Genomic DNA, 22,304 nt, shown 5'->3' on the forward strand with positions numbered 1-22,304 from the left:
CAGTGGACAGGTAGGTGAGTACACTGAGAACCCCAGAGGTATATTCAGGAAAAAAAATGTGCCTCAGAGTTAGCACTGGGATGGAGGTGGGAGGTTCCCAGGGCAATGGGCTGCAGGGGAGACCTTCTGGGAAGCAGGGGGTTTGGGGGTGGGTACATGATCACTTTAAGACACACAAAAAAGAAATGATGGAGATGGCACTTGTGTTTCTGGGCAGAAGGTTCTAGAACATTATAGGATGGAGTAGGAATTGGAGCTGGTAAGCAGAGGGGTTCATGTACAGTGAGTGCTAAGGCATCTGGACCTGCACAAGACAGCCAGCATCCCTTCAACATTTCAAGCAAGAAAGCAGCCACATGTACCTGTCTGTAGAAGGGTTTCTGGGGTTGCAATGGATGGGGGAGGGTGACCACAGTCACCAGCAAGGGACAATACAAAAGTGGTTATAAAGGTTTACATCTTATTAAATAAATGATTCGATATAAACCTCAACCCTGCTGCTGAAACAAATAATTATGATTAATTTAATAAAATGACAAACTGGCTGGGCAGTGGCGGCACACACCTCTAATCCCAGGACAGACAAGGCTACACAGAGAAACCCTGTCTGAAAAACAAAACAAAAAACCCCTGCCTATTCTAGTATATTAACCTGACTTTCAGAAGTGACCCATGATTTGGTCTTCTCCTTACTCCAAAAAAAAAAAAAAAAAAAAAAAAGCTTGCTCAAAAGTATATGAACATTTGAAAATCCATTTTAATTTCAACTATAAAATAGTAACTATGACCTGGCAACTCAGCACCAAAGCCCTATTTAATAGCTGTCTGTGGGCCAATGAAATTCAGGGAGACAAGTGTCCACTGCACCAAGCGCGCAGTCACTGCAGTGGTCGAGAGCAGGACCCACCTGGACCGCCTGTTGTAACTTCTCCCTCGATGATAACTGTCACTCCTCTGGCTGCGGCTGTGGCTGCGACTCCGGCTGTAGTAGCTATCATAAGTGTAGGATCTACTTAAACAGAAATAACACACATTAAATTTTCTCACTCAAATATGGAAAGTCTCCTTTTTAGGGCTGTCAGAGGGTGCTAGCTCACATGGGCACTCTATGGAAGTGTGAGGACAGTTGCATAAGAAGTTCTAGAAACATCTAGCAATTGCCCCCATTTGGACTTACCATGTTAAAGAGAAAAATGTTAATTTCTTTTCTGCATTGAAAAATATCACAAAATTAACACTGAGTTAGTTTGTCTGGGATTCTGGATCTTATTAGGCAATTATATGCAACAAGCACTTGCTATCACAATTTGATACTGTTGCCCAGTGGGTCACAGACATCTCATTTTTTTTTTTTTTTTGGTTTTTCGAGACAGGGTTTCTCTGTAGCTTTGGAGCCTATCCTGGAACTCCCTTGGTAGACCAGGCTGGCCTCGAACTCACAGAGATCTGCCTGTCTCTGCCTCCCAAGTGCTGGGATTACAGGCGTGCGCCACCACCGCCGGGCCTAGACATCTCATTTTTAAAGAGTGATTGATTTCAGACAATAAACATATGATTTTAAGTTATTTAATTAAAAAATTCAACATTAGGCTGGGGAGGTAAGCTTAATGGCAGAAAACATGCTGTGTACTGCACCTAGGCCCTGGGATCAAATCCAAGCACAACCAGCCAGCCCCAACTCCATCCCCCAAGCATGCTGGGGCCTCCCACTGCCGCTTACCTGGAGCGACTGTGGGGGTCATAGGAGCTGCTCCTGGACCTGCTCCTGCTGGATGTCCTAGTATGAACCACAGGAGGGACTGTCACCTTGTGCATCAGGGCACATTAACAATTGAGACATCTTTGCCCATTGAAGTGAAAATACAGTGAAATCTTTTAACTCTTTCTTTTGTTTTAACCACAAATATGTTGGATTTTCTTTTTAAAACCTCTGTATTTCATAAAGCTTTACGTAGTTCTCTGGGGAGACTCTCCAATGGGTAGGAAGGGAAAAGGGCCATTTACGTGAGTAGCCACAGCAGGAAATATCTCAAGGCCAGAGAGAGAAGCAGCTAGGCAGTAAAAATGCGCGCCCTGGCCCTAGCACACACTTTTCTTTTGGTTCCCTCACTGTGACCCTGTTTTAACCTCTCAGTCAGTCAAGAGGTGAGTGTGCTTGTAACCCTCAATAAGATCTACATATGGAGGAGGCAGGAGGGGCGTGGCCTCTCAGTACTTCTGTGCCTTTGCCTCACTCTGATGAAGGAACAGTCAGGAAGAGTTCCAGCGCTCACAGAGCTAGATGAGAAACAACGGCAGAGCTACAGCTGCCTGCTCTGTCCCAGGAGGGGAACCAACAGCAGGGCGAGAACACAGCTTACCTGTGGCTACGGAAACTTCCATAGGAACTGCTCCGGCTGCGGGTCCGGCCTCTGCTGTACCAGCCTCTGCTCCGGCTTCTGGAGTAGCTCCTTGATCTACAATGGAAATAAATGAGAAAGCATGTAACATGTGCGCTCCCAGTTAGAATGAACAGGAGGGCAGGAGGGCAGCCAAACCAGAATGCAGTCTCTTACAAATTCTGCACAGTGGACAGAGTCATGCACTGCAAAGGGAGCAGTTCAGAAGAAGCCACCATGGCTTAAACAATGAAATAAAAGCCACAAAAAACTGCAGTTGGTATATTTATATGCTCATGAATGTAACTACTTATTAGCTTCCTGTTACCATGGTCCCTCCTTTCTTAGCTGTCACTCATTCTTTGTGCTCTTCAGTCTATCCTGATGACAAATGCCGGAGGAAACTGATGAAAATGTGAACATGAGCCGGGCGGTGGTGGCGCACGCCTTTAATCCCAGCACTTGGGAGGCAGAGGCAGGCGGATCTCTGTGAGTTCGAGACCAGCCTGGTCTACAAGAGCTAGTTCCAGGACAGGCTCCAAAACCACAGAGAAACCCTGTCTCAAAAAAACAAAAAACAAAAAACAAAAAAAAAAAAAGAAAATGTGAACATGATCACAGAACTTGACTTAGATGTATGCCCTGGACAGCAAGCAACGTTGCCTCTATGGCATGTTATCTTCTACATGTGTAAGAGAGTAGTTAGATCAACAATCCCTAAGCCCTGCAGATTCTGCTCAAAAGATTCTTTGCAAAAGCACAGCAACCTGGGCAAGAAAGCCAGTGCCTTCACACCTTTGAATGTGGTCATGTCAACAGAGCTTTCATTGTCCAAGAGATAAACTACAGATAACAATAACAATGGTCTTTTCAACTGAGCGCAAATTTCTTCTCCTGAAATGCCCACTTCCTATCTATGTCCTCTATCTGTGGTTTTGGTCATATGGGATAATGCTTCTTATTCCCTTGTCAGATATTTGGAAACAGTGATCACACTTCTGTTCTTCTGAGCTAAATGACATGGAGAGAGGGGGCTTCTTACCGGTAAGATGACGTGGAACTCCTGGATCGACTTCTCGAGTGACTATAGGAGACAGACCTTGTTCTGTGTCGAGATTTGGTTTCAGATTTACTTCGAGATCTGTGTGGACTCCTAGACTGGCTATTACCATCCCGACTAGGTGTCTGCTCATCACTGGAACTCTCTTGATTCCGTGGCCTCCGGTTTAAGCGTGCTGTCTTTCTTACTTCATCAAAGAGAGACCCGGGCCGAACTTTATTTTTGCTTTTGATTTCTATTCTCAAGCCTTGTGGTTTCACTTCAGTAACAGGAGCCAATGGCTTCACATCCAGAGCACTGGACATGGCTGCAGTAGACATCAGATTTCCTACACCTTGCAATGGCTTCCACTTATCTGTGAGGTTCATCTGGCTTTTCTCAGGCCCCTCCTTCTTTCCAGAAATTTCTACAGGACTGGCCAAACTGGCAGAGCTGTCCTGTTTCCCACCTTCACTTGAGGTTTTACTCTCAGACACAATGTTTTCTTGTTTCCCTCCTGCTCTGGGCTGTGCTATGTGCTCAACCTGCTCTGGAATAATGCTCCCTTCTGGACTGTCCAGCTTGCGGTTTGCTAATGGGGACAACCCCTCTCCTTTTGCAGGGGAACTCCTATCAGGGGTACAAATCTCCATGTTGTCATCTGTCTGAAGCACATCCTCCCCTCCAGCTGGGACACGCTCTTCAATGTGCTGGGCGCCAGGAGGAGAGCTGGTGGTATTCTCTTCCACTGTCAGAGGTGCAGGGCAAGAGCTGGGATGGCGATCCCCCTCCGCAAGTGGGTTGTGCTCTGAAGTACCCTTCTTAGGATTACTGGGACCACTGCCTTCATCACAGGGTTTCTTTATTTTTGGAATACTGTCTTTCAAAGTTTCACACTTCTCAGAGATGTGCTTTTTTCCTTCTGGCTCCTGTGTAACTTGCTTTCCATTCATCTCCTCCTCCTCCTCGTCACCAAACTCCAGTGGAGGCTGCCAGTGAAAGGCTTGCTTCCGCTTTGGAGCCTTGTGTTTTTTGTCTTTTTTGTCTTTCAATTTCTCTCTCACTTTTTTTGTGTGATCCCCTTTAAAACTATCCTTTGGGCATTTCTGTTTCTGGGGCTCTGCTCTAACATTTCCCAAGTTGGAGCAGGAGCCCTCTGACTCAGAAGCTGAAGACTGTGGTCTCCTAGACTTCCAGGCACCATTACTGTCAGGCAGAGAAGTGTTTGCTGAAGGCTTTGCTGGGGGTCTAGCTTTGATGTGACTCTGGCCAACTTCTGACTCAGAGTCGGAAGAGGCTTCGCCCTCCTCCTTATCAGAACATCTCTGGGGATCACTTTTCCTGCTCTTAGTCACATCTTGTTCAGAGTTTGATTCAGAGTCCCATTTGCTCCCAGCACAGTTCTTCCCTTTGGACCTACTGCCATCTCTGGAGTGATCAGACAGACTCTCTTTCAAAAGCCTCTTTTCCCATTCTGGCTTGCCCTTTCCTTCTTCTTTGCTTTTCCCCTGCTTATCATTCAATACTTCTGTTTTCCCCTGTTTCTCCTTCTCTAGGGCCGAGTGCACTAACTCAACATGTGACTGTTCACTGTCCGAAGAATAATCCACAGATGATCTACTTTCACTATACTTTCTGTGACATGAAGACTTCTCTCTGCCTTTGACATATTTACTGTGAAGTATCTTCTTTGAGCTGCCGTGGTGTCTTTTATTTGAAGTGATGCTTTTTTCCCCATGGGATCTAAACGTCCTCCTTGTGGCTCGACTTCCCCCATCACTGCTGACAGAAGTGTATGAAGACGACCTGCTGCAGTGGGAACCATCACTATACTTCATTTGTGAGTGAGACCTAGATGATGGAGACCTAGATCGTGATCGTGAAGTATGTGGACTCCGTGACCTTGACCTTGTGTATGACCTAGAGTATGACCGGCTCCTAGAAGACTTGCCCCCTGACCTTACTGAGCTCCCAGAACTTCTGTCACTGTACTTTGAATAAGCGCTCCCATCGCTTTCTGAATTTTTTTCTCTTTTGTGATAGGATGATGAACTCCCAGTTTCTTTAATATTTGTTAAACTGTATGTACTTTGAACAGGCAGCAAGTGAGTTGTTTTAGCCTTCATCTCCTGAATTCGCTCATAGGAGGGCTTCCAGGGCTTCTGCCCAGGCTTCCATCTAGAAGGGGGAGGGCTGTCACTCAAAGGTATTACAGGAATGTTTTCTGCAGCCACTGGCTGTACCAGCACATTTCCATTCTGTGGCATCGATGATCTTAAAGGTTCTGCCTTAACTGGCTTATTTTCACTCAACGGAGCAGGCTGTTTTGGTGAGTTTGATGCTGTCCTCCGGGGTTCTGACCTGGAACTAGATCTGGACTGGGATCTGTCGTGAGAACGCGATGAGGACTTTGACAAAGCCCTTGATCTAGAGCTCCCTCTAGAATCCGATGGTGAATGAGACTTGGATCTATAGGAGTCTCTGCTGGAGTGGGTTGAGGAGCTCCTGTAGTCCTTGTCTGATCTAGACCAGGCCCGCTTTGAGGAGTGGCGAGAGGAGGAGGAGGAGGCACGGGGTCTTCTTTCTCTGTCACAAGAGGACTTCATTCGGTGGGTGGCAGATCTTGAGGGTTCCGAGTCAGGTGGCATTACTAATCTTTTCTTCTTTGTCTGCCTGTGTCTTCTGCAATGCTTCTGCTTTTTAGCTTTTTTTTTATGCTTAAACTTCTTTACCTTTCTGCGTTTCTTGTGGTGACCATCAGAGTGTCTTGCTGTACTAAGATCTGAATAGTATCCATTATAGGACCATGATCTGGATCTCTGGGACAAGCTTCTTTCATCCCATCGGCTTGAACAGGGATCACTTAGCCTGTAAGCGGGCGGGATAACATGCATGCAGTTATTGCAAACACTTTCTGTGTCTTACAACACACTTCTTACTAACAATAGAGTGCCCAATCTCAACACTTTAACATGTACCAGAGATGACAACTATCATCAGCCTCACAGAATATCCTTCCTGTTTCTAAGTGAATCAAAGACTGAGAATATTGGAAAACCAGACCAACTAAGCAGAGTCCTACGGAGACACACGACTCCTGATATCATCTGCTCACAACCTTCTCCTTCCAAGAGCAATTTCTGAAAGAGTAAAACCAGGTTCCCAAACAACCTCGCTGAGGAGTCTCTGCAGAGACACAGCTAAGACTTGACAATCTGTCTCTGTGGTGCTGGCATCATCACTCAGGACTGTATGCATGCTAAACAAGCACTCTACCACAGAGCCAAGTACCTTGTCCTGACTAAACTTTCTAGAGTCTTCGTAAACATTTCTTCTTTTGTAAAATATCCATGTGCACATGTGTGTGTGTGTGTGTGCGCACATGTGTAGAGGGCACCCATGTGCCATTCTTAGGAACACTAATTTATTTGAGAGCGTTTCATTGGTGTAGGATTCATTAATACAGCAGACTGCTGCCCAGCAAGCCCCAAGGATCCCTATGTCTCCAGCTCCCAGCACTGGGATTATAAAGTGCTTACCTGTTTTTACATAGATTTGAGTCCTTAAGCTTACAAGGCAAGCATTTTGCCAACTAATCTATCTTCCTAATCTTTGTTTTTGGAGAGACATGTTCCTGTTATGTGTCCCAGGCTAGCCTGGCACTCACTATGTGAGCCAGGCTGAACTCAGCCTCCCAAACACTGGTATTATAATGCCATCGGGCCTGGCTAAAAAGTTGGCTTTTATTTTTTTTTAACTTTTTAAAATTTTTATGTTCACTAGTGTTTTGTTTTTGCATGTATATCTGTGTGAGGGTGTCAGACCTCCTGGAACTGGAGTTAGACAATTCTGAGCTGCCTTATGGCTGCTGGGAATTGAACCTAGGTCCTCTCGAAGAGTAGTCAGTGCTCTTAACCACTGAGTGATCTCTCCAACCTATTTTTCTTTTTTAAAATGTTATTTCTTTTTAAGGTATCTCACTATATAGCCCAGCTGGTCTGGGATGCACCCATGTGGACCAGGCTTGAACACACAAAGGTGCATGCTTCTGTCTCTGCTCCCAATGAGACTAAAGGCAAGCATCACTATACCCAGCTTTCCCTCCCTTTCTTCCTTCTTTCCTCCTTCCCTTCCTCTCTTGTTTTTTTGAGACAGGATCTCTCTGTGTAGCCTTGGCTGTCCTGGAACTCACTCTGTAGACCAGGCTGGTCTCAAAGTCACAAGAGATCCACCCGCCTTTGCCTGGGATTAAAGGCATGCGCCACCACCACGTGACCAGCTTTCTTTTTCTTTCAGAGACTGTATTAACTATGTAAGTCACACGAACACAGAAATGTCCTTAGTGGGAACCTACTTCAACACTGAAATGACAACTACATTTTCTCTACTTCACTGTGGTAATTAATACTTTCTCCTAAATTCCTATTGACTTAAAAACAGAAACCAAACACAATTACACAAAAACTGACAAAAGCTTCACGATCTTACGACGACGTGGCTCACAAGTAAGTCCTCAGCACCACCATGTCTATGCAAGTTCTATGCAGCAGCTGCCTGCCTCTTCCTTGTTCTTTAAATTCAAAACCATTCTCTTACGATGCCTTCAGAGAAGCCAGAATTTTTCCATGAAGAATTACTTCCCCACTAGCTATTCTGGAGCCAGGCCCCTTTGGAAACAGACAATTATCTGTTATCCAACACCACTGTTATCCAACAGTCCTTGGAGTCAGAGATTAACTCCTGTGCGATGCAGGCTCTATTCACTAATCCACGTACCTGTGACTAAGGCATCTGTCAAGTCAGACATCTACTAGTGATGTCTAAGACCTGGTAGGCTCTACAAGTCAGAGTCTACTTGGATTTTCAGCACAGAGAAGCAGCACCTGACTGAAGAGGCCTTGGCCTTAGGAAGCAGCAGTGCTGCTCTAGAGCTTTCCCTTGGCCATCTTGACTGTGGACGTCAGAAGGCGACTCTCCAGCATTTACTGCTCTGCATCCAGGCTGTGTTTACATTCAAAGTGCTTACTTGTCTCCTTTGCTCCACTTTTCTCCGCTTGGTGGCCTGTAAGCTCTCAGTCTCTGCATCTCCTCCTTCCAGTGAGGAGGGGTCTCACTGCTGTCATCATCTTCAGACTCGGAATGAGATCTTGACCGTGGAGGTGTGTGATAGCGCTTAAAGACAAGAGAGGGCAAGGACTGTTCTAAAAATGCCCCATATACGACAGCCAGGCAAAGGTCTAATCTAGGTACCAATTTCAGGATCAACTGGATAGTATGAATTACTTCAAATACAAGACACTGAGAGGCAAAAAAGGCAAGGCATTTAGCTGGATTCCTACAGAATAGCTTCCTTTGCAGTCCTAACACATTCTAGCCTCCATATTCAATATACTCAGACTTCTCAATATTTCATGTAGTACATCACTGAATAATTAAATCCATCTACAGCTGTAAATGTATGCAAAGGCAGTACCTTCCCAAATTATGCAAAATAAAAATGATGTCTTAAAACAGGAGGACTTTTTTTTTTTTTGAGACAGGTTTTTCTTTGTAGTTCTGGCTGTCCTGGAACTTGATTTGTAGACCAGGTTGGCCTTGATCTCAAGAGGTCTACTTGCCTCTGCCTCCTAGTGCTGGGATTAAAGGCATGAGCCACCACCGTCTGACAGGAGAAAGAGTTTATCTAAAACTAAACCTCAGATATTTAAGATACATTTTTACAAGCTACTATTTAGGTAAGCAGTGTGAAAAAAGAAAGTTCCAGCATGCGTACAATTGTGCCTCTTCCTCTAATTTTCCGTCCAGACTTTGACACAGATGGTTTCTGATCACTCGGAACAGGTGCGACATCTGGAATGTTCCTGAAAAAGTTGTGATTACAATTAAAAATGAATAATGCCAGAATGTCTTCCCAATGTTCCCAGACAGAGCTACGGTCTTTACAATACAAGGTTTCATATTTCATGACATAAGAATTACATGAAATTCAAATGTCAATATCCATAGTTTTATGAGAGCAATCACATCCATCCACATATTTCTGAGCTCACTCAGCTATGAGGTGCACCACACCTAAGATACAGTCACAACTAGTATTTCAAGTGCTACATACATGACCGTGCAAACATGAGGTGTGTGAACTGCAGACTCTCAGTGCAGATATCAGATCAACAACTCTAACAACTGTCCTAAAAGAGAACACTAACTTGAGCTCTAGATTGGAGTCACCCTACCCCAGAAAAATTCCATTAGTAAATATGTATTTGAAAAAAATGATTTTTTTATTAGTTAACTTTTTTTTTTTTTTTTTTTTGGTTTTTCGAGACAGGGTTTCTCTGTGGCTTTGGAGCCTGTCCTGGAACTAGCTCTATAGACCAGGCTGGCCTCGAACTTTTTTAAATAAAAGATTTGTGGAGGAAGCCAGCCATGCCAGCACATGTCTATAATCCCAGGATGTGGGGGAGTTCAATGCCAGCCTAGCTACATTGCAAAACCCTGTCTCAAAAATAAATAAGCAAAGAAAACAAAATAAAAACCTATGGAGGGCTGGGGTACAGCCCTGCTTGGCTTCTCAGCTGTCTAAACAAACTCACAGGAGCTTATGACTTACACCAGGCACTGTGGTGCTTTTGTTCACGTGGAACATTTTCCTCTCCTTCTCCCTCTCCTTCCTCACTTCCCTCTTTTGACACTAGTCCTTGTTACGTTGTTCAGGATAAACACGACATCTGGGGTCAAATGATCTTCCCCAACTCTCCCTGCCCTCCACGGGCTGCAACACTCAGGAAAGCAGGCTCTGTACCTAGCCTGGGCAGCACAATAGAGCCAAGCCTGTTACTGGAGATGTCAGTCAGCCATCCCTCAAGTTTTGAGCATGGGAGAGCTGTCCCCATTTCTCATCCGTCTTGTGGTAGCATGGGCAAGGGAAAGATGCCCCCCTTCGCTGCCCATCAACCCCTGAGGCAGGTGGGAGAGCTGGCCCTGAGGTCCTAAGAGCAGGAGAGCCATCTCTGACCCCCACCAGCTAAAACACTCAGAAGAGCAGGCCCTGCACCTCACCAGGGCAGCACAATAAAGCCAACCCTGTTGGTAAAGGTGTTGGTGAGCGCTAGCTCCAAAGTTCTATGCGTGGGAGAGCTGTCTCCATTACTCAGCTGTCATGTGGTAGTGTGGATGGGGAAGAGATGCACTCTATAGCCCCTCCCCTTTGCCAGCAACAGCACTCAGGAGAGCGGGCCCTGCTCCTTGCCTGGTCAGCACAGCAGAGCCAGCCCTGTTGTTGGAGGTGTGGGTGACCCAGACGCAAAGTTGCAAGGGAGCTGTCCCCATTACTCATCTGGTATCTGGCAGCATGGGTGGAAGAGAGATACCTTCTCCCCTTACCCCCAGTCCATCAACTCCTGAGACAGAAGAGCTGGCCCTGGGGTCATAGAGCAGAAAGGCTGTACCTACCCCTTAACAAGTTGCGGCACTCAAGAGAGTGGCCACTGCACCTTGCCTGGGCAACATAACAGAACTAGCCCTGATGGTGTAGGTGGGGGAGAAGCGACCCTGAGAACTGACCTTACTACTTACTTGCTCAGGGCGCTGCAAGGGTGGATTAGCTGGGGGCAATGCTGGAGAGCTCACCTTAGTGGTGAGGACAGGGGAGAACTGGCAACTGGCAGGCAGACTACCCTGCAGCTGCCTAGCGCCAGAACCAGGGTTATGACTTGGCCCGCGCCAACATCCACCCCATCCATGACCTGTTGCAGCATGTGAAGGGGTCTGGCCTGCAGATCCAAAGCTGCAGGATCTCCACACCACAGCAACAGCAGGATAACCAAGAGGAGTCTCTGTAAGGGCCCAGCATTGATAATATAACAGAAACCAGAGGCCTCAAATCAGACCAATGACTCTCTGCATGAACACTTGCAAGTACAGACACACGGATAAAGGGTTTACTGCGCGACTCACTGTGTCACACGGCAGCTTCCATGATAAGATTTTCAATTTTTCCCTTTTTGTTGCGGGAGGTCCTCCCACTCCTCCAGCCAATAGCCGCTGAGATACCAGCCCATTGGGGCGTGGTCTCTCTCCCTTTAAAAAAGAGGCCACTTCCCTCTCCTCTCTCTCTTCACTTCCTGCTCCGCAGGCAACTAGACTCCCTTCCTGGTTGCGTAGAGGACTGTTGCCTGGGACAGTGATCTGTAAGTTTTTTCCCCTTTTAATAAATACCACCCTATTAATCATAATTCCAAACTGATGTGGCATTGTTTGTGACTTACGCCTTCACCTTTTTTCCCTTTAATTTTGTTTTATTTTGGGGGGAGGGTTGCAGAGGCAGAGGGTAGATGTGAGGGGACGGGGAAATGAATGGGATTGAGATGCATAATGTGAAAGGCACATAGAATAAAATAAAAAGAAAAAAATTAAAATCTTTTCATGTGTTTAAAAAAGTCCTCATTCATGGCTAGGCTACATGCATACGCCACCATATTCATGTCCTTTTAATATTTTAATAATTCTGAATTTAAATGTAATATAAAAAGTACATTAAATAGTATTTTTTGAGACTAAATCTAAAGCCACAATGCAAGGGAAATTAACTACAGTAATATTTATGATACTAAATTTTACCTCCAGTCACCTCTGCATTATTAAAAGTGAAACACTTCATGGCTCAGTGGGTCCACAGGGCTCAATCAACCTGATAACCCATTCTGAACAAAAGGCCAATGCAGCAAGATCAGTAATATAACCTTTCCAGACCTCGAATAAGCATTTCCCTCCCTCCAGGTATGGCAGCATATATAAAGCAATAGCTCTAATCCTCTAGAGGATTCAAGGCCAACCTGCAACACATAGCAAGAGTCATAAGTAGACAAAAACCACCTAACCAAAACAGCAGAACACACACTCACTGAATAAGGTGCCCACTTCCTTTATCTAGTCATATACTCAAGTGTGGGTTCCAAAAAGGAGGTACAAGCCATTCAGTGCTCTGGGGACTACCCACAGTATCTTCTGTGTACTCCGAGCCTGAGTCACAGTGAATGTAAAGTTGCAATGAAATAGTGGACTTATCTATCAGGAGACAAAAATATACAGTGTGCTTGCTAACCACCACTGTCAACTTGACTGGCGATCCAGTCACCTACAAGACTGGGCATACTAACCATCCCATGTGCCAGGGCCAGGGCCAGGGCCAGGGCCAGGGCCGATTACAAGAGGAAGGAGGAGCTGAAAGGCAGCACTCCCTCCCTCTGTGCTAGGGCTGCTCCAGGGTCTGTTCTGCAGCGATGCACTTAATTCCCAGAAACCACGAGCAAGGTGCTGCTGTCTGCAGGCACAGCAGGGAGAAGAGCAATGTGCCACCCGCCTACTTACGGTTCAGGCTCCACTGTGACAGCAGGCATATCTCTTCTAAGTAGAAATCGATTCTCAGGAACTGGAGGAATCTCTTCCGGACGGACAACTGGCTTTTCTCGTTTAGCATTTGAATCACTTGATCTTTTCTCATTCACATCACTCCTCTCAGAATAACTAAAATAAATAAATCATGTAACCAATTTAGATGCTAGTATTTCATCAAATAAAGGCACATAAAACAGCAAAACTTACCCTGAGTCATTGATTTTTACAGATCTATAAAAACAACAAATATATTTTAAAAATCCAGAGCAAAGAAAATTTTTACAAAAAAGAGAAAAAAATTAAAAGAGAAAAAAAAAACCAGAATACTAAAATTTTGAAATGGAAGTTGTCAATGCTACTAATGTTTCCTTTTTTTGTTTGTTTGTTTTGGATTTTCAATACAAGGTTTCTCTGTGTAACAGCCCTGACTGTCCTAGAACTCACTCTGTAGACCAGGCTGAACTCGAACTCACAGAGATCTGTCTGCTTCTGCTTCCTGAGTGTTGGGATTAAAGGCGTGCAATACCACTGCCTGGCAATGTTTCCTTTTTTAAAATTGTATTTATTTGTGTGTACTATTGTGCACATGCCATGATGTTGAAGTGAGACAACTTGTGGGCGATGGCTCGCTCTTTTGACCACATGTGTCCCAGGGATCAAATTCAGGTTGTCAGGCTTGGTGAGAAGTCACTGAGCCATCTCAATTACCCATGTCTCGCTTTAGGGAGAATCAGTTTTCTTCAGGGGTGTGGACCCTGATACATACTCCTATGCTCCAGTGGGTGGCCCTATACCCCTGCACATACAGGTCACATTAAATGGACTCAGTGGGTTATTGAAAATAAGAGAGAGATATTAAAAATAAAAGAGAAGGGAGACATAGTGGGTACTGGGATTTGAAGAGGGATTAGGAAGTAGATGATCAAATTACCTTGTAGACATGTATGAAATTCTCAGAATAAATAAAAACACTGTATTGAAAAAAAGAATTTTCAGGAATTAGGGCAGGAAAGATGGTTCAATGAATATAGGCTCTAATCACCAAACCTCATATCTTGAATTTAATCCCTTGGGACCCATCTATTAGAAAGAAATCACTCCTCCAAACTATCTTCTGACCTCCACACATATGCACATCTACTATATACAAACATCTTTGAACACACAAAATAAAACTTATTATTAAAAAAAAGTCCAGAAATACCTGCACCTGAAAACATACCAATTTTTGCTGAGAAGTCTATGCCACTCCTACATTGTTATAGGCATCGATTTAAATCCAAAGGCTCCCTCCCCTCTCTCAGTTCGGGGTGCACAACAACACTGAGCCTGCAGAGTGGCCACCGTGCAGGCCCTGTGCTGGGTCAGACACCGACTCACACTTACCCTTCAGGGCTCACTGTGCGCTTCCTCCTGGGCTCCTCTGAACAGCTCATCTCCTTCCGTCTCTTTTTAGTGTGTCTGACTTTGGGCCTTCTCTTGTGTCTCCTCCTTCTGATTCTCTCTTGCTCAACTCCACTTTCTGAGGATGATTCTGAAGAGGAAGAGGAACTGGAAGAAGAATCCGAGTCTTCTGAATGCGTTGGCTTCTTCCTTTTTTTCTCAAAAACTTAATAGACATTAACAAAAACATTAGTGCTTGAACCCAGTGCACATTATCCAGAGTGAAACAGTGACTACTGATCATCATGTAACTGCTTCGTGCTCAGCAAACTAAAACTAGATGTAAATTTTTCCTCAGTTACAGAAAAGATAGTTGTCTGCAAACTTGAAAAATATCAATGCCCTTGCCCACCATGAAGCCTATATTCTAAATCAGTGTGACAAGTGATGAGAGCTAGGACAGAAAAAAAACAATGCAAAGGGAACAAAGAAGCAGGTAGCTTAAGACTACACTTGAACAGAGCCCTAAAGGAGGGATATCAGATAGATATCTTAACAAACAATGTTCTAGACATCCCAGGGCAGGCACAAAAGTTCCTTAGTGTCTGAATAAAGGTCAGTGTGGATGGAAGACAATGGGCAAGGGAAAAATAAAGACAACAGAGAGTCACAGGCCTCTGTGCTGAGGGTACCACTACAGGTGTCAGGACAGGAAGGATGTGCATATGAAATGTGGCTTAAGAGGATCACTTTGGTAGCTGCTAAAGACAAAACAAAGTAAAACAAAACAAACAAACAAAAAACCAGAAGAACTCCTGCTGATGAATGTTCACATGAAAACAAGACAGGAGCAAGGTAGATAGCTATGAGGGTACTTCAATAATACAGGCACGAGATGGCCTGGATCAGCCAGCAGCCAGGCAGAAGCAACGAGGAACTGACGGCATCTGGTGGTGGATGGGATGAAGAATGGCATTGAAGCACCAATGCTACCACTATTCACACTAACATTCAGAAGGTATCCTAGACATTCAGAAGGTATCCTAGACATTCAGAAGGTATCCTAGACATTTAGAAGGTATCTTAGACATTTAGAAGGTATCTTAGACATTTAGAAGGTGTCTTCAAGTTGGGCATACTCTTTCACCTCTATCACAGACTCCTCCACCCTCCAAAAGTTCTTACCATCTTTTGTCAACTTTGTGGCAAGCACTCCACAGTCAATAACTCGGACATCTGCATAAGGTCTGCTTGCAGCATCCGTTTTCAGGTTTTCAATCTGTTCAATTACTTCAAAACCGGAAATAACCAGTCCAAACACAACATGAACCCTGTCATAATATAAATTCAAGAAATAAATTAGTCACTGGGCGGTGGTGGCGCACGCCTTTAATCCCAGCACTCGGGAGGCAGAGGCAGGCGGATCTCTGTGAGTTCGAGACCAGCCTGGTCTACAGAGCTAGTTCCAGGACAGGCTCCAAAACCACAGAGAAACCCTGTCTCGAAAAACCAAAAATAAATAAATAAATAAGTCTTATAACTATATTATGAACAGTAATCGGGACAATGCCACAAAAAACATGTTTACAGAACTGAAAATGTTATGAACCAACTAGAAGGGAAAGACAACTTGAATTCTACGTCATAATAAGAAACAGCAACAGTTCATCTGAAGAGAAGTGGGACTGTTCTGCAGTGGCTCCTAGCCTTCCTAGGGTTAAGAATTCGACAACAGTCAGGCAGTGGTGATGCACACCTTTAATCTCAGCACTCAGGGGGGCAGAGGCAGGCAGATCTCAGTGAGTTCGAGGCCAGCCTGGTCTACAAAGCAAGTTCCAGGACAGTCAGGACTGTTACACACAGAGAAACCCTGCTTCAAAAAACCAAACCAAACCAAACAAAAAATGCTGGAACAGAAAAAGAAAACTCATCCACAGACTAAAAATATTGGCTGATTCTGACTTAAAAGAAATCAGCCAGGTAGTGGTGGTACACACCTTTAATCCCAGCATTTGGGGAGGCAGAGGTAGGCAGATCTCTGTGAGTTCGAGGCCAGCCTGGTCTACAAGAGCTAGTTCCAGGACAGGTTCCAAAGCTACAGAGAAACCCTGTCTCAGAAAAAAAAACAAAACAAAACAAACAAACAAAAACCCAAATCTGATATACTTCATACTGAGAAATCACCTCAACAGGGGCAATCAAAACCACATGGATGGGAAGCCTACCTATGGGCACAAGGGGAAGACCTCTTCAGTCATACAAGGGATGGGCTCTCAAAACTACTATTCTTTGTGCCTCCTCAGGAAGAGCTTGACAATGAAAGACTAACTCCTGGTCAACCTGTCTTTCAGGCTTATCACCGAAATAACGTCCCAAGATTTTAATAACTTGATGCTTACCCATCCAGGTGTGGAGCAGGCTTTGTAGTTCTGTACAATAAACATCAACACAAAGATGGTATCAAAAATGACGTATTCAGATGAAGAAAGCAGAAGGTTTAAACACAGCATGTAGTAAACAAAGAAGTAAAGATAAAAAGACAGAAAAAAATGTTAAACATTATATCCAAACACCAATAGTAGCCATTTTGCTGATTTAAAAAAACCAAGATTGCAATGAATTATAGAAGCAATTCTATTAGACTATATGAGATAGGTTTCATTTGCATTATAGGAAAATGTATAGCGTACACACTGAAATTAAATTTACTCTCAAACCAAAAACAGTAATAGCAACAGAAACAAACATTAAAAAACAAAACCAATTTCCCAGCATAATTGAACAAGGAGGAAGGCCTTGCCCCACTAGGAGGAGTGATGAGCACTGGCTACACCCCCACTGGCTCTTTGGTTTGTTACTTTAAGACTGAGACAGCCTGCATCTACTTTAAGGCAGGCAGCAAAGGAGCCTGAGGAGTCCTAGCTGCAGAACTGCCTGCCCCTCTTCTTTCATTCAAGCTTTACCAGTCACACTCTGAAAATGCAAAAGGAAGGGACTTTCAAACAGCTGATACTCCTCACAGCAAAATAAGAATTGAGGGGGTATTGACATCTTCAATTTCCAAGGTCCAGAAAATACCCCAAAAGCTGCTCTGTGAATATCCCACTGTCACTGTTGGGAAATCTGTGGGGTATACTTGGTTAAGATATTTTGAACCCAAGCTGGTTTTCCCATAACATTTTCCATAGATCTTTATATGTGAATTACAATGCAAAAATTTGAAAGTGGATAGCTTGATCAGCGTTAGACCACCGGAACCTCAATTAGTAGATGGAAACAGATGACCTATCAGACCATATTAAAGCTATTCTAAGACACATGAACAGAACACAATTTAACCTTACAAAAATGCCAAAAAACATTACTGTATAAGAGACTGTAATGCTTATACTTACTTTAAGAACATCCAGTTCTGTTAGAGGAGTATAGACAGATTAACTTAAAAAAGTTTAATGTCAACTTAAGTTTCAGAACTTTAAATAAAATTCTGAGTTTTAAAGTCACAAGTCTCAAATACTTCTTAGAAAATTGAGTAGAAATTAAAGCCAGTTTAATTTTTAAATAAAAATAAAAACAGGTAACAAAAAAGGGAAAAGAAATGAAGAAAATCTAACAACTGGTGAGCCAGAAACACTGAAACTATAAAACAATCACCCAGAAGCCATGACAGACAATAACCGAAAAACAAAAATGCTTTCTGTGTTGTACAACTTTCCCGACACTGAAACTAACACACGAGCTGGACAGCAGGACGTGCTCAGAAGGTGTAAGGTGCCCCCAGGAGAGGTAGGATGGCTCTGTGCAGATGAGCACCTGTGGTTGTTTACTGGCTAGATATGCTGCTTCTCCTTTCTTGGGCCTCACTTGCAGGAATCCAGCATTGAGAAGAGACTATGGATTTTTCTAGCACACACAAAGTCTAATTCGACTGCCACCTCAGCTAACAAATACTATAAAAGCTATGTAAGGCAAACTCTTGGAACAAATTCCAGCTCGCTGCAGCAATACAGACTCAGACTAACTGAGGATGAACAGTGATCTTAGGGACAGATGACCTGTCTTATTTTGAAAATGAACCTAGGTCCCTCATATGTGCTAGAAATGTGCTCAACCACTGAGCGACATGGTCAGGCCCAGTTCCGTGTTTAATTCAAATGAGAACTGGCTGATAAACAAACTCAGCCCTTAATGTACACATGAATAGAGGAAAGGGCCACCTCTGCCTCTGAGGACAATTTTCAGTCTGCTCAGTGTCCAAACCAATGTCAATCATTTAACTGACTGTCAATTCAGTCAATATCCTGCAATTCAGGATACAGAAAGACCAGCTTGCACCTTAACTGGGACAGAATACACAGTAAGAACATGAACAATATTTCACAAAAAAGGAACTCTCTGGATTTGGGCCTACAAATTCCAGGGCTCTCTGTAGGGCAGGCACATTGGCACTGTATTTACACAGCACACATGGTAAACAGTCAACAGCCCGTAGGATAACAGGAGGGCAGGAGAGACCATATGCTCAGCCAAGTCTATTAAAGCAGACAGAGGAACCCTACCCAACTCTTTACCACACCCAATGGTCTCAATGATATCACTCATGACAGCAATACACACACAGTAAATGAAGACTCAGAGATGTGCAAGTTTATACACACTCATTAAAGCTTCAGTGCTCACATACCTGTGTTCTCTCCTGTCACTTAGATACAGTCACTCCAGGCCCTGAATCCACTCAAAGCAGTTACTGCAAGGGTTCATTTAAATCACAAACCCTAGAAACTGAAAAGTATTGCTATTGTTCCAAATAATAAACTACATTTATGCCATCATCGGAGTAGCTTTTGGACCTTACTAGTTCCTGAAATCCTAATGTAAAACACCACCCATTGAGCTCACGAGCCACTGAAATAAACTGTACTCTGAGGTTAACCATAAGCAACAAACACCTTTGTTTTACATACACTGCTGCTACACAAAACAAGCAGAAAGCTTTTTCCTTAAAATGTTTCAATACACATAACAATAGGATTAAAGAAACAAAGGCAAAGAAAAAGAGAGAGCCTTAGAGTAATGAGACATTACCTTTGGAGCGCACGGTGTAACACTCTTTCTGTAAATTTTACACAAAAATGGCAAGAAATAAATTGTAATACACTTTTAAGACAAGACTGAATCTATGTTTTAATATCAATATAACGTTGAAATTAAAATTTTATAAATTTTATGCAAAGAAAGCTTTTTAAAATGGAGGGCTCTAAATTTTCTTTCACAAGATATTTATGAAGAGATGGATTTTGTTTTAGAAAAGCCTTGTGGAGATCTTCTTAGACCCATGGTACTTTAACACAGGGGATGGTAACAGCTAATAAAACATTTATAATCATAGAGACTAGCTATGCCATCTTTCTCATAAAGGTAATGCATCTTGAGTATGAACACAGACATACAAATCCAAATACTAAGAAGTAGGAACTTCCTGGTAGAAAGTAAAGATCACCCATCCCCACCAAAAAAACAAAAAAACCCAAGTTCAGATCATTCAAAACAGAACTTGAGGAACTTAACTAATTCAGTTTGTGTTAACGTCTCTGCCTTTTAAATTGTTTTTTTTTTTTGGCTGTTTATCACAACATAACAGAGCTGACATATTAGCTATGTCACAACACAACTGGAGAATGATTTGGACAGAGACTAGACTGGGCTCACTGCTTGCTGCTTGTACTCAAGCGATTAAGTCACTGAACAGAATTAATTAAAACAGTCCTAAAGGCACAATTAGAATTTAGGGATCTTCTCTGAGACTCAAATGGCAACAGAGGTGACAGCCTTGGAGCATGATGTCAAATCCCGGCCACAGGATTTATGTCTAATCTGGTTTTTACTCTTACAAGAATTTTTAAGAAAACACACATATGAATTTTAACTAATGAAAATTTAAAAAAACCTATGACTATATAAACCAAAAACCTTCTACTATACTACAAACAAAAACTTCATAGAATTTTAGATAGATTAGTTAAAATGTTGCAAAAGTAAATTAGAATCTCTTATATACATGCATTAGTGTCACACACACAAAAAAAAGTTTTAAATCATGCAGTTTTCAGAGTGTAAAACAGAAAAAGGTACTGCAGACCTAAGGGAAGAGGGCACTAAAAACAACTAATGTCATCTTTGACATTCAACTTGTTCCTTCACAGCCTGCAACTGCAGCTGTCACAGAGGCGGGAGAAACTCACAATGCACTATGTTCCCAAGGCCACTCAGACAGAAGAGCCTTCTAAAGCTCAGCTCTAATAGAAAGGAAACACACACAACATTTCTTCATGACTGCTAGCATGTATGTCACATAAGCACTCTTTGAGTTCAGAATCACAAACTCCTTTCCTCTCAAAAGATTTCTGAAAATAGAATATGAAGTTATTGCTTCCCCTGAAAACAAAGCCTATGCAGCACAACAAAAGTGAACTGATTGCTCTTCCAGGACCGCAGTCTCATCTCCTAGCACCACATGGCGGCTCACAACTAGCTATGGAATTCAGTCTCGGGAGATATGGTACCCTCTTCTGCCTCCAGAGGCATGGAAGCCTTATGGTACAAAGACATACATGCAGACAAAACACCCATACACGTAAAATAAAAATAGGGAGAAGAAAAAAGAACTTCATATATATAATAAGCAGGCTGAGTATAGAGGCACATGTCTTTACTGCACAAGGTGGCAGAGACAGAGGCAGGTGGTCTGTGTTCCAGCCAACCTTGGTTTAGAGGACTGAATTTATAAGATCCTAAGAAAAGGAAAAAAAAATTGTTTAAAAGGTCAAGTGAGCTTTTCTATATTATCTTGTTTTCATAAAAATTATCATGACCAAGAATAGTGGCCAGGAACATATACTGACCAAAGCTTTGAATCCATAAAAAGGCCTATTTGGGGCTAGAGAGACAGCTGGGAGTAAGAGCACTGGCTGCTCTTCCACAGAACCCAGGCTCAATGCCCAGCACCCACATGGTGGCTCACAACTACAATTCTAGTTCCAGAGGATCCAATGCCCTCTTCTGGCCTCTGAGGGCACTGCATGCACATGGTACACAGACATACAAGCAAAACACTCATGTGCACAAAAGACTGTTTTGTTTTTTAAAGGCCTGCCTGAAAAGTATCTTAGCAGCAGCTGAGGGAATGACTGCTGCAGCTCCTGGTTGAGAGAAGTAAGCCCCAAGCTTTTCTGAGGTGTTTTTCTGATGGTGAAAACTACGCAGCTACAGAACAATGTCTGTACACAAATGATTCTGTTTATTCACAGGGTCTTCTTGTAAGACAAGCTCTTTCTTCTAAAATGTTTATAGTTTATCTTAAAAATAGGGCTATTTGGGGCTTGGTAGATGGGTCGGTGAGTGTTTACTGTGTAAGTATGAGGGGGCCCTAGTTCCAAGAGCTAGTACCCACACAGCAGCTGGTAGGAGCATGTGCCTATAATGCTGGAACTGGCTGGAGAGGGCAGGGAAAGGAAGGTTACTGGGATTTGCCAGCCAACCAGCCTAGGAATATCCAGAAAGCTCCAGCTTCAGTGAGAAACTACCTCAAAAAGATAAGGGGAGGGGTTGACAAAGAAAGATACCTGATGTCAACTTCTACCTTCTGTTCTCAAGAGCACCTGAGAACATGCACACACATTAAGTGATGCCAGCTTTTATAAAAAATACAAAGTTTTTAAAAAGTAACTCGGGGTACAGAAAAACAGAACTAAAACCAAGGTTTCTTTGTTGTGTGTATGTGTGTGTGGTTTTCTGAGACAAGGTCTTCTGCTGTGTGTCCTAGGATGACTTGGAACTCACTCTGTATTGAAATCCACAGCTGTTCTCCTTTCCACAGCCACCAGAGTGCTGGGATCACAGGCATGAGCCACACCATAGGTATGCATTCTATCCCAGGAAAGTAGTAATAACAAAAGTTATAAATTGGCCTTTCTAATTGTTTTATAACGCTTTCCTCTCAACTCAATGACTTCAGGCAATATAAATCATTATAGTGATTACAGAATTATCACTAGCAACGACAGCTAAACAGTTTCCCCAGATGTCACTTTCTTTCTCAGAATGTCCCT

General features: G+C 43.3%; 1 protein-coding gene across 7 annotated transcripts in view; it reads right to left on the bottom strand.

Annotated features, from left to right (window-relative positions):
* The window catches only part of Nktr (natural killer cell triggering receptor), a 37,703-nt gene that overhangs the window by 2,781 nt on the left and 12,618 nt on the right, over positions 1-22,304 (bottom strand). For 3 of the 7 annotated variants that reach the window (XM_075964095.1, XM_075964100.1, XM_075964101.1), the window contains 10 exons: positions 16,596-16,625; positions 15,382-15,527; positions 14,200-14,422; positions 12,787-12,942; positions 9,191-9,278; positions 8,444-8,589; positions 3,421-6,285; positions 2,361-2,456; positions 1,721-1,777; positions 908-1,012 (listed from right to left, as the gene is read on the bottom strand). In XM_075964095.1, coding sequence (XP_075820210.1) covers positions 908-1,012; positions 1,721-1,777; positions 2,361-2,456; positions 3,421-6,285; positions 8,444-8,589; positions 9,191-9,278; positions 12,787-12,942; positions 14,200-14,422; positions 15,382-15,527; positions 16,596-16,625 — 3,912 coding nt within the window. Of the gene's footprint in view, positions 1-907; positions 1,013-1,177; positions 1,209-1,720; positions 1,778-2,360; positions 2,457-3,420; positions 6,286-8,443; positions 8,590-9,190; positions 9,279-12,786; positions 12,943-14,199; positions 14,423-15,381; positions 15,528-16,595; positions 16,626-19,281; positions 19,310-22,304 lie in introns of all 7 variants that reach the window. The other 4 variants (XR_012909923.1, XM_075964099.1, XM_075964096.1 and 1 more) reach the window with 4 other exon arrangements.

Source organism: Microtus pennsylvanicus, chromosome 3 (assembly GCF_037038515.1).
Source record: "Microtus pennsylvanicus isolate mMicPen1 chromosome 3, mMicPen1.hap1, whole genome shotgun sequence".
NCBI classification, from domain to species: Eukaryota; Metazoa; Chordata; class Mammalia; order Rodentia; family Cricetidae; genus Microtus; species Microtus pennsylvanicus.